Source organism: Amblyomma maculatum, chromosome 2 (assembly GCF_055883805.1).
Source record: "Amblyomma maculatum isolate TAMU_Amacu chromosome 2, ASM5588380v1, whole genome shotgun sequence".
NCBI classification, from domain to species: Eukaryota; Metazoa; Arthropoda; class Arachnida; order Ixodida; family Ixodidae; genus Amblyomma; species Amblyomma maculatum.
In genome coordinates this window covers 17,278,729-17,297,324 of record NC_139345.1, presented here as the reverse complement: position 1 = coordinate 17,297,324, position 18,596 = coordinate 17,278,729, and the positions used below count along the sequence as shown (strand labels likewise).

General features: G+C 45.9%; 1 protein-coding gene across 1 annotated transcript in view; it reads right to left on the bottom strand.

The window, feature by feature from the left end:
- The window catches only part of LOC146198061 (arylsulfatase B-like), a 41,160-nt gene extending 23,143 nt beyond the window's left edge, over positions 1-18,017 (bottom strand). Inside the window, exons 1-4 of the mRNA XM_084592558.1 lie at positions 17,925-18,017; positions 12,962-13,121; positions 9,652-9,764; positions 7,092-7,202 (exon numbers count right to left, since the gene is read on the bottom strand). Coding sequence (XP_084448684.1) covers positions 7,092-7,202; positions 9,652-9,764; positions 12,962-13,121; positions 17,925-18,017 — 477 coding nt within the window. The remainder of the gene's footprint in view (positions 1-7,091; positions 7,203-9,651; positions 9,765-12,961; positions 13,122-17,924) is intronic.
- Between the last annotated feature and the right edge of the window lie 579 nt (positions 18,018-18,596).

Below are 18,596 nucleotides of genomic sequence, written 5' to 3'. Positions count from 1 at the left end.
GCGACAGGCATAGATTGAGGGGCTGGAGGAAGAGACTCAGCTACTTGTTCCTGAATAATCTGGCGCAAAATGGGAGCTAGGTGTGAGGAAGGCTCTTCATGGCAGGACATAAGGAAGAGCTGTCGAGCAACTTCTTCCCGAATGAAGCTCTTGATTTGTGGCAGCAGCGCAGAGTGTTCAGCTGCATCTGTCAGCTAGGTCAGCAAGCGACTCAGAGTGCATGGTGTTCGCGCGAGTTATGGCCCTTTGCTTGCGCAGTTCATCATAACTTTGACACAGTGGGACACTTCTGCGACGGTGCGGATATCTCGAGCATTGAGCATCTGGAAGGCGTCGTCATCAATGCCTTGCTGAAGGTACTTAATCTTGTCGACGTCCGACATCTGTGCTTCCACGCGCTTGCACAGTCTACGACGTCCTCGATATGACTTGTGAAATTCTCACCAACCTGCTGAGACCGCGCACGCAAGCGCTGTTCAGCGCGGAGTTTCCTCACGGCCGGACGGCCGAAAGCGTCAGCGAAGTTAGCTTTGAACACGGACCATGATGGAATGTCCGCTTCATGGTTGCGAAACCATAGATTTGCTACCCCGGTAAGATAGAATATCACGTTACTTAACTTCGTTTCCGCGTCCCATTTGTTGTAGGCGCTCACCCGCTCATAGGATGTGAGCCAGTCCTAGACGTCGTGGTCGTCAGTGCCGCTGAAGATGGCGGGGTCTCGCTGGCGGAGGGAGCCGGGACAGATGATGGCCGAGCCAACTTGTAGGACTTGGTGGTTAACGTCCTCAGGCATCGCAGGAGGTGGTAATGTGCGGCTGCGGAGTTCCAGGGTGAGAGGATAGATCTTAACCGGCAGCTCCGTCAAATGTAAGATGGGGGTTTATTGATCAGATCAGCAGGACTCGATCAGCAGGACTGGGCAGATCAGCGGCGAGCACAGCAACAGCGAAAACCGTCAGGTCCAACACGCGCAGCGATCACGATGCCACTGCCTAGAATGTTCCTCGTGTAGTTCTTCCTCTTCACAATATATACATATATTGTTGTCGTTGTTATCCTCTAATGTGATGGCACATATCCGCACAGGGGGATCGTCTTAGAATTGGGGTGCAGAGATATTAGATTTTGAGATGTATAACTACATCGCAAAAATTAAAAAAATAAATGCTAGGGAATAGAGAAGGAAATGTAAGTATGATAAACCAAAATATAAAAGAGTAAATACTAACGCACGCAGTAGGAGAATAGTAAGATTTATATGTACAGATTAAAACTTCAAAGCATATTAGAAGAGGGCAGTGGCGCGGGCAGGAGCGCGCGCGCTAGGCCCGCATACAGATTCATTAAACGTCATCTCACGACCATCGAGCATCTTCTCTCAGTCCTCTGTTCTCCTGTTGTCATCGCTTGCCGCCAAGTAACATTTGGTTGGAGGTGCAGCGTACGTCATCTCCATCCTCCCCTTGGAGCCGGAACCATCGACCGAGGGCTCAGGGACATTGCCAAGCAGCTTCGCCCCAGCTCTTCAAGCCCGGACATGACCAACTACCACCGCCCAGCCCCCAGCCCGGACCTGAAGACAAGGAGAACAAGCCAATCAGAACCGAGACGAAGGACCCGAAAGACCCGAACGACCCGAAGAAACCGATGGACAAGAACACGCAACCCCCGCCCAAGCGGCCCGACGTGACCTCGAGCCATCGCTCCCGTGGACTCTGGCGACGGACTGTTGACAGCTCCATGGGAGGCAGATCACCCACGCATCAGACATCATACCGGCAAGCCATTCTATTCTTACTTCTTCCTCTTCTTCAAGCATCCAGACATGTCCATCATCATGCCATGGAATCATCATCGGTAAACTTCCTCGTCTACGATCGGGACGATCGCTCGGTGGCCCCGGGTCATGTTACGGACGGAGGAGGAAGAAGAGGGCAGTGGCGCGGGCAGGAGCGCGCGCGCTAGGCCCGCATACAGATTCATTAAACGTCATCTCATGACCATCGAGCATCTTCTCTCTGTCCACTGTTCTCCTGTTGTCATCGCTTGCCGCCACAATATATATATATATATATATATATATATATATATATATATATATATATATATATATATATATATATATATATATATATATATATATATATATATATATATATTCACGTCTCGATACAACGCCAAGGAGGGCCTATAGCGTCATCTTCTATGCGGCATTTGCCTCCCTCCTCGGGAAGCATCGTCCCGATGAGAACAAAAGGAAGTAGGAGGTCAAGGTCAGTCCGAGTTTTACGGCTTCGTACGTTCAACGTAGACGACGTCGGCTTGTTGCTGGCGTTGCTTTGATGTCGACACCCCGTCTGGCACCACCTCATAAGTGGCGTCGCTTAAACGTCGCTGGACAACATAGGGCCCGAAGTAATGGCGCAATAGTTTTTAGGAGAGTCCATGGCTGCGAATAGGCGTCCAGACCCATACTTTGTCGCCTGGTTCGTGCATTACATGTCGGTGTCTAGGATTATAGCGTCGTGCATCATGCTCCTGCTGATTTTTGATCCGCACACGCGCTAGTTGGCGAGCTTCCTCTGCACGCTGAGCGAATTCATTGGCGTCCTGATCGAGATCATCGGTGTCGGCGTTCGGGAGCAACGTTGCATCCAGCATAGTTTTTTTAGTGGTCGCCCGTGAAGGAGGCTGAATGGTGACATGCGAGCGGTGTCTTGGCTGGCCGTATTGTAGGCGATGCCTATTGTAGGCGTATTGCCTGTACTCACCTGTGGGGTTGAAACGTGGAGGCTAACCAAGAGAGTTCTACTTAAGTTGAGGACAACCCAGAGGGCTATGGAACGAAAAATGGTAGGGGTAACATTAAGAGATAGGAAGCATGCACAGTGGGTCAGAGAAATAACTCAAGTTGCCGACCTTCTTGTGGAAATTAAGAAGAAATGGACATGGACAGGACATGCAGTGCGAAGAGAGGATAACCGATGGTCGCTGAGGGTAACAAACTGGATTCCAAGGGAAGGAAAGCGTAGCAGGGGGCGACAGAAAGTTAGGTGGGCGGATGAGATTAAGAAGTTCGCAGGGGTCAAGTGGATGCAACTAGCACAGAACCGGGTTACGTGGAGAAATATGGGAGGGGCCTTCGCCCTGCAGTGGGTATAGTCAGGCTGATGATGATGATGATGATGATGATGATTGTAGGCGAACATAGGGAAGAATTTCGTCCCAATTCTTGTGATTCACGTCGACGTACATGCAAAGTATGTCTGCGATGGTCTTATTGAGGCGTTCCGTCAGCAGATTGGTTTGAGGGTGATAGGCTGTAGTTTTACGTTGAGTGGTACCACTGAGGCGGAAAACGGTCTCCAGCAATTCGGCCGCCAATGAAGTTTCTCGGCCAGTTATAATGAGTGCCAGAGCACCATGCCTCAGGACAATGTTCTTAACGAGAAACCGAGCTGCTTCGGTGGCGGTACCCCTTGGCAGAGCCTTGATGTCCACGTAGTGGGTTACATAGTCAGTGGCGACAATTATTCATTTATTCCTGGCTGACCGGAGGGTTGTCTTCGATTTGGGTAGTGTCGGTTTTGAAGTGGTGGCGAGCAGAAGCAGGCGGAAAGGCCTGCCCCTCTTCGCGGTAGTGGCAGCACCGATACACATGGCCAGGTTGTGCGCAGTAGAGAAAAAATGGTCGGCTATCATAACTGCGCCACTTGTCAGTTCGGCGTGGTTGATAGCGCCTGGAAGACGCCCACTGAGGCCTCTGGCAGAATCGCGTCTCCTGACGGTTCGGTGAGCTCGGTGGGGCGTGGTCTGGAGGCGGGCGACGAAGGACTGCGGCAGAGCTCTCGGGTTGCGGCTAGAGGTAAGGTGCAGGAATGTCGGCCGTGTAGCTGAACGGTTGTGGAGTTGGTATGGTTCGGAAATGACTGCCGCGTTGTCGACGGGGTGAGACTCGTTGCATGGCGCAGACAGTGATAGGGAGTACCGAATTTTATTCTTCACAGCTTCTATGAGGGCCTCTGATGACTGAGGCTCCGTAGCCGTATTTCACTGCAGCTCCTCAAGGACAATTTCTCTAATGAGGTCTCGAAGAGTGGTCTTATCGGTTGCAGTCAGGGCCGCCGCATTCGTCGGAGCACAGTTGACGGGTCGGTTGTACTGGCGGCACCGGTCTGGGGGGCTAGCTCTATATCTGTAGCGTCCTTAACGAACTCACTCACGATTTTAGGCGGGTTGCGTACCAAGTCGGCAAACACCTGCTCTTTGACACCGTGCATGCGGTGCCGTAGCTTCCTTGGCTTACACATATCAGGATCGGCACGGCGAAAAAGGTAAGACATGTCAACCGCAAACATAGCCACGCTCTCATCGGCTTCTGGCCGCGCACTTCAAGCAGGCGCAGCGCACTGTCTCGTCGATCAGTTCACGCAAAAGTGTCTGCCAAGTCATTCCAAGGAAGCTTAACGCAAGACTCCATCTTTTCTAGGCTCGCGCTTGTGGTCCCAGTCGTCATCTTTGGCGTCGTCTTCTATGCGGCAATATATTGTTATGGTGCGCAGTATCGAGATGACGACGACGCGCTGGTGTGGTATTGTGAAGAAGACGACGCTCAGGCTAAGCTGGGTTCGTTCTGGTGGTATGGGCATCTAACAGTTCCCTATAGCGTTTACCGCTGCGTACGTTTCCTGTAACAATATATATATATATATATATATATATATATATATATATATATATATATATATATATATATATATATATATATATATATATATATATATATATATATATATATATATATATATATGTTTAGCTAGATTCAATTTCAACCGAGAACAGCCAATATCACCGGCATGCAAGGCGAAGCTAGCTGGATGATTAGTGCGTTTTCAGTCAATGAAATATTAAAATTGTCTAAGCGGGATGGCTAGGGCCATGATGCGATGGGGAAATTATTCTACAAGCAGCGAAACTTTGAGACTTCAAGCACTGCACTCCTTGCTTGCTTACAAGCTTCTGCGAACCCACCGTAGTGGCCGTTCTACTGGCCTGTGGCACGGGTGGGATTCCAACCGCGGTGCCCACATTTTATTGCAAGCGAAACGCGTGTACTGTATCACTCCTCGTCAGACATCTCCAGGTGATCAAAATTACCCGAAGCCCTCTAGCACAGCTTTCCTCATATCCTGAGTCACTTTTGGACGTTTAACGCTATAAACAAAACCACCTCCCCCGTCAGCTAATTAACCGCTGTTTATTCTCGGTCATCACTCGTTTAGGCCATGCAGATATTCGGTCAAGTACTTTTACCAAATGCATATATAAGACATTGACAAGAATCTGTGAAATACCGGTAACCGAGAGTGTATAAACTTTGGAGATTAAACGACTGCCGCACTACTTATGGTGTTTGAATGAACTGCTCATCTCTGCTCAGGATGTGAACGTAGCAGGGACATAAAATTCAAGGACGATGCCGTTAGCTGACAGCGGGGCTCAGGGACAGGCGGACCATCTGGTAACCGAAGCAATCTGGCCACTGGGACTGGCCACGCTATGAAGCGAAGTTTCACATTTCGCATGATTCGAGAGCTCTGTACATAGTTTAATTCCACAATGGAACACCCTTTATCGTATGAAGCTCCCATCGACACAACTTCGCCCATGAGAAGGTGTGAGGCGAGCGGCCCCTTTCGTAACCTGCAAGCAAAGTACTTCGGTGCCAAATCTACCTCGAGCGCCACAAGCGCCATCTCTCGGGCTCATTACGAGCCAATTCAGCGCGCTGCTCAACTATAATTATGATCGATTTCAGAGCGCAGCTTTTAAACGCCCGTTCAATGGTTGAGCCTCGTCGCCGTCGGCGCTGGTGGTGTAACTGCGGCAAAAGAGTCACGAGCTCAAAATGATTTCTAAAAAGAAGAGTAGGAATAACCATTGAGCTCAGCACCGATCGCTAATTATCAGCATGCGATGGTTTTCACGATAGTTGTCCTCACCGATTACGTCACTGGCAGCGTTGCCTTCCGGGCAGAATTATAAGCGACGCAACCGATGAAAAATACCATGGTCAATCCCACCGTTCGGATATCAACGCTGGAATCCAGATGTGCGTGCCGTCGAAGCAAAAGCCAGGCGCCGCCTCCGAGAGAACCCTAGATGCAGAACGCTTTTCACAGGCTGGCGGACGCATTACTGAAATTGGTTTACAGTGCAGACAGATAAACAGAGGAAAGAATGAAGTGCTCTGCTCTGTCACTTCGTTCTTTCTTGTTTTTGTCTGTCTGCGCTGTCAATCAATTTCATCCTAGCTGCAGTTCGCGCCGCTGAGGCGGAAGATCATTGCCGCTGCCGAGAGGACCATAGTAGTAACCAACTGCTTTATCATTTAGAGTAACCAATGCATGTCCGCGCCGTCTACAGGGCCGTATACTGGTCGCACCGCAGAAGCTAAGTAGCTGCTATCAAATTTCGCATCAGGGAATATCATAATCGTCATCATAATTATTTCATGAGATTGGCTCGCAACAACCAGCGATGTGAAACAAAAGGCTCACTCTTATCCAAAACACTCTTCTTGTGTGTCGCAAACATCCCACAAGCTGAAAAGCTACCGTCATCATGACGCTCTGAAATCCGAAATGCATTCATGCAAATTATATAATTACTAACTTACTCTACTAGGGGTAGAATAGTGAAAGAACCGCACATAATGCGGCTGGAATAATTTTGTTATTGACAACATACACGAATATTGGTACAAAAAGTATACTCATGCCATATATTGAAGCTCTAGTGGCCGTGCTTTAAGTCGTGCTATTTTGGCTGCAAATTACGATACACGGAAGAGTTATCTGCACTTCTAGACACGAAATATGATGTCAGTATACGCATAGGAGAAGCACGTTTGCTGCTGGTAACCGTAGAAATAGGACTAACGCCAAATCTCTGTTGGTGAAGATGATAGTTTGAGTCATGGCCTCCTATATCGGAAATAAAAGTGGGGTTTACTTTTTTTTTCACTTTATTGCCAATAGAATAGTTTATGTAAACGTCGATCGCAAAGAACGCATTGAGGAACTTACGTATGTGATGCTGTGGGAGTAGTAGTCTTCTTCTCCATTGTAGAAGCCGTAAAAACTGTCGAAGCCGCGATACGTTGGTGTGACATTTACTGAGTAATAGCCAAGGTTCCACTGCACACAGAAAGTATAGTCACCCTTTTGGTATCCTGAATTACGAAGCTGAGAACCTTAAGTTTCACCTGCACCACTTTGCTTAGCTATAGGCAAGCATTCTGTGGCCCTGACAGACAGGAGCCCACCGTCAGAGAGCACCCTCGCAGTGTGGACAAAGGACGGCATTGAGATTTGCCTTTCTCACTGCTTTTCACGGGGTCCGCCAATGGCAGTGTCTGCGAGTGGATGGGCCTCAACGTGTCTGCTTGTGATTGATAGGTCCTACTAGTATAGGAATCCTCCCAGTTTTCTAAAATATTACTAATGCTTTGCTTATTTGTACTAAAGGTTAAATGACTGTTGGATATTGTACGCGCTTTTTGTTTATAAAAACAAATAGCTTGTTTGTCACATAATTTTGGAATTGCCATCATTTGGTTGCTCAGAATATGGCCCCTCATTTAAGGATTCTGTGCGCTTTATTTGAGGTATCAGATTTGATTTCACAATCGAGGGTATTTACTACCCTACGCGGCTCTCTTCTGCCGCATTTAAACAGTTTAAGCAACTCAGACTATTTTGTTGTGTGCACATATTCGCACACTTATGGGCACAAACGCGCACAGTGACGTTTTATACAGGTTTATGCATTCTCACTTATTTAACATCGCAACAAAGCTTTCCTGCACATCAAGAATATCTGAGTCGCCATCCAAAATAAAAATCATAGGAATGCGCTTAACACAACGTCCATGCGAACGACAAAACTTCCTGTGGAGCCACCTGGAAATCGTGGCAATTGAGGAGTGATCACTACCAATCAAGATCAGAACCGTTGCTTCTGCACTAACCAACCACCACATATTGGTGCATTAATATATAAAGACGCTCAATCGAATTCAACATAACTCCTAGCACAGGGCTAATTTGAGGAGCAAGTTATTCCTACCTGATTGACGTGTGTCTGACTAGGTTACTAGCGCACTCGTGTGCTATATTAAAATATCATCATGTACAATTTGCGAACAAAGAAATCTCTTCCTACTTCTTGAATAAATGTATGGCACAATATATTGGCGAAATGAAGTAGCTAGGAGGCACATTTTCACAATAACTTCAACAAATACGCTAAATTGGGATGACAAACGCTGAAGCGTGTCTCCATTTAACTTTTTCTACAGAAACTTCATATTTGTATACAAAGCTCTAAAAGAACTGTCTTATCTTACTCACATTTGACCGCTGCTAAAATACGCGTGCGTACTGTGGTACCGGCTCGCAAGAGCTCTTAAATATAAGTTAGAGTATGCTCGATAGAGGTCTGCAAAATTCGTCACAAGCGCCTGCAGCTACAACATTTTGGGTCCAGAAACAAGGAAGAGTCTAGACTGGGTCCAGTTTTTTCTTTTTTTCTTTTTTTTACGTAACACTGAAGTCAATCATGCAGGAATGAGCGCGTAATATATAACAACAACTTCGCTATTAGAACACAAGGTGAGACAATCCGAAATGTTAGCCCCAAGCCAAGTTGCGCGAACACTTCAGAATAATTTCTTTTGTCTGGGAAGATAGTGTCACCGCACAATTCTATCTGCCGTAGGTGGTATCAGATGAATGTAATATATATGATACTTCCACTGTATTTTTGTACGCACTGTTTTACATGTTTTGCAACTGTATGTTTTATTCTTGCATAGAAGATTTTGTTTTATTCTTATGTTCATAACAGCTGCTTATTATTTTCACATTATTTCTGGCTATGTGCTCTCGTTTGCATTCTTCCTCCCCTTAGTGTCTGTTAATAACAACCATATAAATATTCTCTAACGAAACGAGTACGTATCTGTAAAAAAATATATAAATAACATACTAACCTTTCTGACAACTTAGTCTGTCGCTCTGTAACTGAATTTTTCTTTCTGCCTCTCAAGAACTTTGCCTATCGCTCCAACTTAAATGCTTCTCCTCACTTGTGGGCTACCTACATTCTGATAATTACACGCAAGCTAGAACACTTGCGAAGTCTTAAATAGCCACTTGCAGTATTTGCACTGTGTGAACGTCATTGTGTTGTTTCTTTGAGTGCATTTCTTTTTTTTTTTTTTGGCATGCCATTGAGGTTACGATTCATACAATCACTTCACTAACTATTACGTGCGTCCCGCAGATTTGGTAGCACTGCTAGAACCCTTCGAAACATTGTATAACATTCTCTAAGGACTACGAATAATATGCCTTAATGCGCTCAAATTCCTGTCGCTTGCAGGGGAGCGCTCCGATCTAAACACTTTGAACGTCCCCTTTTAGAGTGATAGATTATTACATATTAAGGCAAAGCAAAAGGGGTAACAGTCGAACAGGGGCTGTCACAGAAGCAGGACATCATAAACGTGCTACGCCACAAATGCTGTAGGATAAAAAAGATTAGTCTTGCTCCGATGAGGACGCGCCTCAGAGCTTGGCTCACCTTTCCAATGAGGTGAGACTCGTACCCGAGTTTGTGTAGATGCTGAGGGAGAATGCGCACATCTTGTGGCAGTCCCCATGCTTCCACTACGTCTACGGCGAGGCCTTCCATACCTAACGATAGAGGCAGACAAATAAATAAGCTCGGTTACTTGGTTATATTACACATGAAATACACATGAAAGAAGCCAACAGTCGGCGAGGCTAAGAAAAACATTTAATATTTGCTGTCGGCCTGAAATAGTATTAAAATTATTTTAGGAAAAAAGATGGTTAAATACAAAGCAGAAGCAAAGACAACGCGTCGCTGATGGGATCCGAACCAGCAAACTATGAATATCGCATCCAGAGCACGTAAGGGTAGTGCACGAAAAGCCGCGTGTTTGCTCGGTGGGTCGTCAAAAACGACACGGCACTTGCTGAATTCAGCCTGGTTGCGCTGCCTGCCGTCTGCTGCCAGCGACATCATCATGGCGGATTACCCATCATGCATCGCTTCATGCAAGTTCCCTATACAACAGCTCCTTTTCTTACAGAGGGAGTGGACGTCGTAGTTAACATCAAAACAGTTTCAAACAAGTGCAGACGAATAGCAAAGGTTACAAAAAGAAAACAGACAAGTAGAATTTTTGAAATGCGTTCTACGCGCAGAAACACAAAATTGATAAAATGCAAAAAAAAATCGTTTCTAGTATCGGGTTTAAATAGCGATGCATCCTTAATTTATGCGATGGATTGGAGAAGCCGGTTCTGTTCGGCAGTTGTCTTGGGTAAAAAGTAATCAAAATGTACAGGGTTGGTCAAAAGTTGCAAGGCCATAGGTTCTGCATTTAAGCCTTGTACTTCAACATTCAAAGCAGCAATGTAACAACCAAGGTTATTAGATATGAGAACAAACCTCCTGCTACCCCCAACAGGAATTTTGAGTTTTGAAGGTGCTGTGAACACCCTGTAACATGGCCTAAGAGCCGACAGTGTGACCTGATAACTTTTGACAAAGAGTGTTCATTCGTTCGACAACAAGGAGTGAAAATGTCATGGCTGTGATTTACGTGGGATGATACGTGGTTAGAGCCATAAATTTGCTTTTAAGGCAATACGTATGAAAGATTGCGATGCAAGGAAGACTGAGGAAAATTTCGCCGTAGGTAGGTAAGTGTTTGGTTTCTATTGTAATCATTGTAGTTAACATTAGTATTTCAAGATAGTTTTCAGGTTATGTAGAGCCCCAGATACTCATATGAATCAACATGCTAGAGGACTATCATAATTTAATCTTTTAATATTTTGTTAGAAATTGAAATTCGTGATATATTTAGTTTCTTATACTTGTTCATAGTACGAAGCACAAACTATGTGTTACACCGGTTAAGATTATTATTTGGGTCGTCCTCCAGAAGAAGGTTGTCACAGGGTGTAGTTATTGTACGATAAAGGACGCAATAGTCAGCAAGTAGTCTAATAATAGAATGCAGGAAGGGAATTATACACACACACACACACACACACACACACACACACACACACACACACACACACACAATATATATATATATATATATATATATATATATATATATATATATATATATACACACACACACACACCTGCGAGAGACTTAAAATTTTCTTAACATGGTGGCGACGAGACACAGTCTTTGGCTATTGCGTACTGAGACAACACCCCCTATACTAAGACAAGGCCAGCGGAAGTCCCTCTTTCCACTAGTCCTACGTCACGACAGTGAGATCTGGGGATAGGTCGGCGGCGCCGAGCACAAGCGTACGCAAGCAAGGCGATCTGGAACGACTCGGCCTGAGTGTGCGTGTTTTTAGCCTGCGCTTGCTGTGTTCCTAATCCGTGCTGTATAGGCGCTTGCGAGCAAGGTATCTACAATGTCTGGGTGTTGTGCGCGAAACTGTCGCTCTAACTATGCCAATGGATCCACAGCGCAAGTGTACAAGTTTCCGTCGGACTCGGCTCAAGATGTAGCGTGGACAAAGGCTGTGCCGTGGAAAAACTTATTACAGAGTAAGTGCACTGTGGTAAGAAAGCGTTCTTGTTTGCTTCCTAATTCTCGTGCTGCTATTCACCACTATTGGATTTAGGAGGAGGATTTAACGTAGCGTATTAAAGTGTAGGCGTGCCCATATCGAGCGCACAATTCGGACAGCACAGCTACTAATAATCGAGTAGCATTCGCCTTATTTTGAGTGCGGAACAAAATTGTTTTGCAACCTAAACTAGTTTCTTATCGAAACAATTTTATTTCGCTAGTGACCATGTGATCGTAGTTGCCGTAGTAAATGACTGGTTTAAAGCCAAGTTAGCTGCTCGCTGCGTTAATATACTCATGGCAATCGCTGCTCCTAGCTTAAGCAGCTTTTTTTTTTTATATTTACGTTACAGCTTTGTAACCAGCACTTCCGTGAAAGCTGCCTCGCATTCCCGACAAGCTACACCGAGTGTCGCCAAGGCCATCGTTCTGAGTAATACCTCCGCCTACCATTCTTAGCTTTATCTCTCCATCTAACAATAAATGCGCACTCAGATGAATTTTGTACCTGTCTTAATGTTTATTCAATTAACTCTGAATGAGGGTAAAAATTTCCTCGCAACTTTATTTCTGCCATTGAAATAAATTCCAGGTGGATTGTGTCAAACTATTCATATACTTCAATAGACTGGCAATATTAGATAACACAGGTAACACGCGTACAACCCTCTCCATCGCTGGTACTAAAAATTTGCAGAGGTACCTCCAGAGCAGCGTTGAATTAAATAAAACACAACCGCATAGGGTAAAGCCGACTTTCAGTATGGTCTCACGACGATGACGTCACAAAAGCTTGCACAGGCCTTGCAGTTGTCTAGGTGGTGTTGACTGAGAGCGCTTTGCTACAAGTTTCATTTTAGTATACTGGGATAGACATTTACACGCTTACTTGAGGAACTCTGCCTTTAGCAAGAGTAGATTATTAGGAACCTTATTAAATGCCTGGCGAAATCAAGACAAATGCAGTCAGTGGGCAAAGTACAATCAATGTCTGAGGCTATCTCACGAGTAAAAGTAAGAAGTCTGGTTTCATAGGAGCAGCATTCACGAAGAACATGTTGGGAGGGGCAGAAGAATGAGTCAAATTCGAGAATGGAGATTAGATTGCAGTAGATTATATGTTCTAATATTTTTCAAGGAATGCTAGCTTGTCTTGAACCACAACCTTGAACTACGTACAGAGGTTTTCTTTCTCTTCTTACAATGCAGCCGCGCAGGCCAGTTTCCCAGTTATTACTTTTGCATGAAGGGTACCTGTGCGTATTGGGTACAGCCCCGTCATGAGAGCCGCCCTGGAAGGCGTGCAGGCAGGCTGCGTGTAGTAGCTGTTAAGTATGATGCCATCTGCGGCCAGGGCGTCCAGGTTTGGCGTGGGAATTTGAGAGCAGCCGTGGAAGCTCACGTCGCACCATCCCTGCGAGAAATTGCGATTACCATCGAGCATTTGGATGGAAGCTCCCCTACTTAATCGGCGCTGACGCTTATACATTGTCCTTTCTGGTGACACTCATTTTGCTTTTCTCTAAAGTGGTGTCAGCCGCCTCTAAAAAGGCATTTCACCAAATTTTAACCTGAAATTAAAACGAAATGTTTTTTTTTTTTTTTAAGCGTGCACAAAATATCTTGCAAACATTTACAGTGGTTGAAAATTGCCGCACTCAAAACGCAAGCAAGTGTTGTTAAACAAAGGCGCAAATGATGCAGAAAGAATTAAAAGTAATTTTCGATACAATCAGTGTAAAATTAAGTCTCAGGCAGCTTTGGTCATCTGATGAGAAGAGAGGAGTCGCTAGAGAAAGATTTGATGTTGGGAAAGGTTGAGGGTCGCCGGAGAAGGGGTAGGCAGCGAACGCGATGGTTGGATGGCATCCTCGAGGCACTGCAGATGAAGTTCTGTGATGTTAGGAAGATAGTGAGAGACCGGAAAGCGTAGCGTGACATGGTCCATAGGGTCACGAAGAGTCGGACACGACTGAACGACTGAACTGAACTGAAAATTAGGTCTGCAACAATCCTTGTGTCTGCACAATAATGCAGGGGTCATCCACACGTAGTGCGAGCAGGAGGTCAGCGTCCGACACATCCCATCAAAATGACGCAGGCAGAAAGAGAGGAGGTGCCTCCCATCATCTGCGGCTTTGTTCCAATTGCGCAATGGAGCCTTGAAGAGAACGATCATCTTCATGCGTGTTCATAATAAATGTGGACGGCCCTGTTTGCTGCATTCTCTATAGCAAACACGAGAAATCTCCCCGGTTTCGATGATATTTGGCGCGAAATGTGTGCTCACAAAAACATCGCTTCTAACGCACCCCCAAAAAGTTGCGAATTTGCAACGCATACAATTTTTGAGAGTCTTCAACCGCAGTTCGAACACGTGAAAAGGTGGTTACCCTTTTCAAAGTGGCAATAATACGTTCAATGCAGCAGCACATCGAAACAAATTGGAGCACACGAAGACGGACCGGAAGCAGTGCTTTGAACGTCCTGTCGCTGCCCTTTAATGTGTGGTCGGGTCAGACACAGTGGCGTTTTGAAGAGACCGACATCCTGCTAGCGTGCTTACTCTGAAAGTCTGAAAGTGAATGACCGAAAGTAAAGAGGAGCAGGTGAGCATTGACTAAAGTGAAAAAAAAAAATGCCTGCGAGTTAGCTTTATCAGCAAGTGCGCAGCAGCGAACTACAGCGTGAGGGCACATGTGGCTGTCCCATGGATCTCGATAACCTCATTCCCGCCGTATTGCCGCCAAAGTCCAAAGCCGCGCTACTACCATCAGTACTCGTCAGAACAATGCATCTAATAAAGGCACGCTATTCGCATTTCATGTGTTCCCTAGAGAGCCGTGAGCACCTTCCCTCGCAGTTCACCCCTGCTTCAAGACCGTGCGAACCCATATGGAGCCTACATGAACCGCAGATTCACCTATCAATTCCTGGCGTAAAGAAGAAAGTTGGAGTACTAATGCTTGCCTTGCAACAAATGACACTGGATCACCTTCGCTCTAAGCGCAATCGCCGAATACATGCGAATACGGATGGCTCAGTTACATCAGCCAGCTCCGCGGGGTCAGTGGTAGTACCGGCAAGGTCCGTCTTGATAAAGTTGAAGACTACACATCTCACCTCTTCGACTGCCGCGGAACTAGCTGCTCTACGAGCTGCAGTCGAATACATCAGCCAGGAACTCTCTTAAGAATGGTCAGTTTTCACTGACTCCAAAGTAGCGCTTCAAGGCATGCAAGCGGCACTACGCCACGGCTCAAATGAACAACTAATTGCAGAGACCCGCACGCTGCACCACGCCGCAATATCCAAAGGCCACGACATCATCTACCAGTGGTTGCCACGACACTATGGCACTGCAGGAAATAACCAGACGGACGACGCTGCCCATTCTGCCCATAACGACAGACTTTTAGTCTAAATTACGTTAACGAGAGCCGACGCAGCGAGCGGGCTTCGCGCTGTTTGGCTGTGGAGCTGACACATACAGCGTGGAACACCGGAGAGTTCTCCAACCGTCGCCTCAAGGCGTTGGACCCCGGACTGCGCCTGCGTATTCCCCATTAGGAACCCGTCGTGAAACAACGTTACTGTGCCACCTATGGCTTGGCGTTGCTTTCACAAACAAATACGCCTTCCTGATCGGGATGGCTGACAGCCCTGCTTGTGAACGATGTGGCGTTGATGAAGCGATTAAGCACCTCCTTTGGGATTACCCTGTTTTTTGCAACTGAACGCGATACGCTGCGTACTGCATTGTATCGTCTGGACGGTCTCACCCCTTAACGGAAGGGAAGATCTTGGGACCATGGCCGCAAAAGTCATCTGCGATCAAAGCCTACAAGGCACTTCTTCGCTTTCTAAGAGAGACTATAGCCTTACTGACGGACTGCGACTTTCTCATCTCCTCTTCTCTTCCACCCTCCCCCTTTAATCCTCCTTTCCACTTCCCTAGTGCAGGGTAGCCAACCGGAATTCATTCTTTCTGGTTAACGTCCCTACCATCCGCCCTCCTCTTCTCCTTCTCCTCCTCCCTATAGGGCCGAGAAAAGCTTTGAACGCACTTACCAAAACGATTCATGAGTAATATTGTACTCCCTAGAGCACAAGCTCACCTCCAAGTTAATCGCGAACCAGAGCGGTCACGCAGACAAGAATTTGCGCCAGTCCTGACGAAGCAGTAAGTGACCGTCGCTGGAAGCCAGCTTTTCTGCGCGGCATGGGCATGAAATAAACCTTTGCATTAAGTAATGAAAGCTCATCTTTCTAATGGTGGCGGTAGAAGCGTAGACTTGCACATGTTGCGATGAGGTTAGCCTAATGTCCCGACGTCCCCTCGCTCTGTGCTGCGCATTTGCTGATGGAGAGCGCTGCAGGCATTCTTTCTTTTTTTTTTTTTCAGTTCGGCTAGCGCTCGCGTGCTGCGTTTTAGTTTTGGTGCACCTGAACATGCCCTACGAAGCTTTCGGAACAGTACCCGTGTTGCATGGGTTCTGTGCGGCTTAATCATTAACTGGTATGATGCACAGTAAACGGTAAAAAGTGAGCATCTTTACACGTTTCGAAACTGCACATTTTCCGAAGTAAACATTAGAGGTAGTTAACCTCATGGGGTTGATCTACACTTCACGTAGAAGTTGTAGTTGAGGTCAGATCGGCGATGGCTCGATTTTTTTTTTTTTTTCTGGGGGAGCGCGGGGAGGAAGGGGGTATGAGGTCAGCATATCGCCCCTCAATCTCACCTTTGCGTTTGAGCTTGAGTGAGGCCGTCGCTCAGTAAGGACGTAGTCCTGAAGTCCACAATTTTTGCTGTTTCCACGGCCTACTCAGAACTGTCCTTTCAGACGCGAAGTTTGAGCGCACCGCCGCGTTATGAATGCAGCGTCGTTTTATGTTCGGTTGCCCTTCGTCGGCAATTGTTTTCGCCTGTTTACCTCTAGGTTGGGCATGGAGTTGCTTCTAGCCTGGCCTATGTTTTTTTTTTCCTTTTTTTGCGATACAGAATTATTTGTCAACTATAACCATCACATAGTAAAGCTATCTGGTTTTTCTGTATCACGCGATTGCTGACGAAAACATTTTTAGTTTCTGTTAACTTGAACGCCTAATTATTATTCTTTTTAGGTCATCCACCCGACTTTATTTGACATTCGAATATTGTAGTGAAACTTTTACCACACGTTCTCCTCTCCGTCCTGACGCATTCTACAAAATTTGGGCGCCGTACGATAATCCGTTCACGCGCAATACGGCTTTAAAATATGCCGTTTTCATGGCTTAAGTTGAGAGTGTTTCTGCGGGCAACACTGAGTTTCTGACGTCACAAACAGTATACAGGCGTTAATGTCCACTTCCTGCGTGATTATGAAATTGTGAGGCTTATATTGAACTACCTCAGACATTTTATGCAGTGCGTCATGATTTCCATACTTTATTTTCCCCATCCAACGCACGTACGAGTGTTTTTCTAATACTGAGTGTGACGTCACCATTTCGTCAAATGGGACGTCGTTTTTGGCCGTGAAAGCAGTTTCGGTTTCGATTTGCTGTTTTTCTTTTTTAAAAATACTTCCAATTGGAATTTTGAAAAACGGTTTTTTGTGTTGGAGTCAGGACGTGTCGAGGAATGTAATTCAATTAAAAACACAAAATGATGAAAACACCACCGGAGTTGCTCTTTAAGGTGGGGTTCAGCGAGATCGCCAGTGGTCGTTGGAAAAATGAGGTGAGGGTGCCTGTGGGAATTTCAACCTCAATTGTTATTAGAGTCGCCAAAACGTTTTGATATGGGGGTGAGATCGAGATTGTTGAGGTCAAATATACTCACCTCTGGTGCAAACTGTAAGTGAAGTTATTCTGATTTATACACTGATATATGGTAATTCCTGTCTGCATAAAAGCACTAAAAGGGGCGAACATTAGCTATTCTCTGGCCGAAAATATTGTTATATTAGTCATGAGCTACAAGTGGTACATGAGTGGTGCAACGTAAACACTTGTATCCCCTGTGCTAAGCAAGCATTGCAGTAGTTTTCTGGGAATATAAAATTTTCAAGGAAAATGCTCGAACACTGAGCGAGGGAAAATATAATCCAAAGCAAGTATTCGCGACTTCCATTTCATGCAATTGTGCGGTTGTCCGATGCGAACTTTTGTTTGGGAAGTGAGAATTCGTAGATGAGCTTAAGAAGGAAACAGTAAACTCTCCGCTCACCAAATCGTCGGCTAGGATGAACACAATGTCAGGTGGTCTTTTCGTACATTGAACCAGTGGCAGCAGCAAAAGCACAAGCTCCAGGTAAGACATTCCGGATCTTGCAGCGCTGGCAGGAAGAAACGTTACCACAGCTTATGATACTAATTTCAAGTTACTGTCTAGGTCTGCCAGCGTGCTCTTATTTGTCGTGGCCCTACAGATGTGCTATTCCCAATATCTGTTTATGGGGTATAAAACTAAGCAAACTCACAACCGGATAACCTACGCCAACGCTGTGCGTGAGAGGTGCACAGCGAGAAAAACACTCTGCTTACAGCATGGAGTGGCAGCTGTGGCACGTGACACGAATAGCAATGGAAAGCTTCGTTAGGGTACACGTTAGAGAGCAAAAACACAGATGTTCAGGTCACCAAGCATCGCCTTTTAATGCCACGTTGGAGCTGGAAAAAAATTAAAGCGCACTGCAGAATCTGCATTGGAGTCATGCGAAAACACGGATGCTGCTGTTGGTTGCTTCTGGTTGCTTCTACTTGCTTAATTCACTTTTTGTTTACCTATTTTAGTCTTTGGTACTTTGAAATTGCCCGCCAATTTCCTCCTATGCACTTTTTCGGCTCTGCTTCCGGTTGCGTGATGTCACATCCGTGACGGCACATTAATTCACTTCTT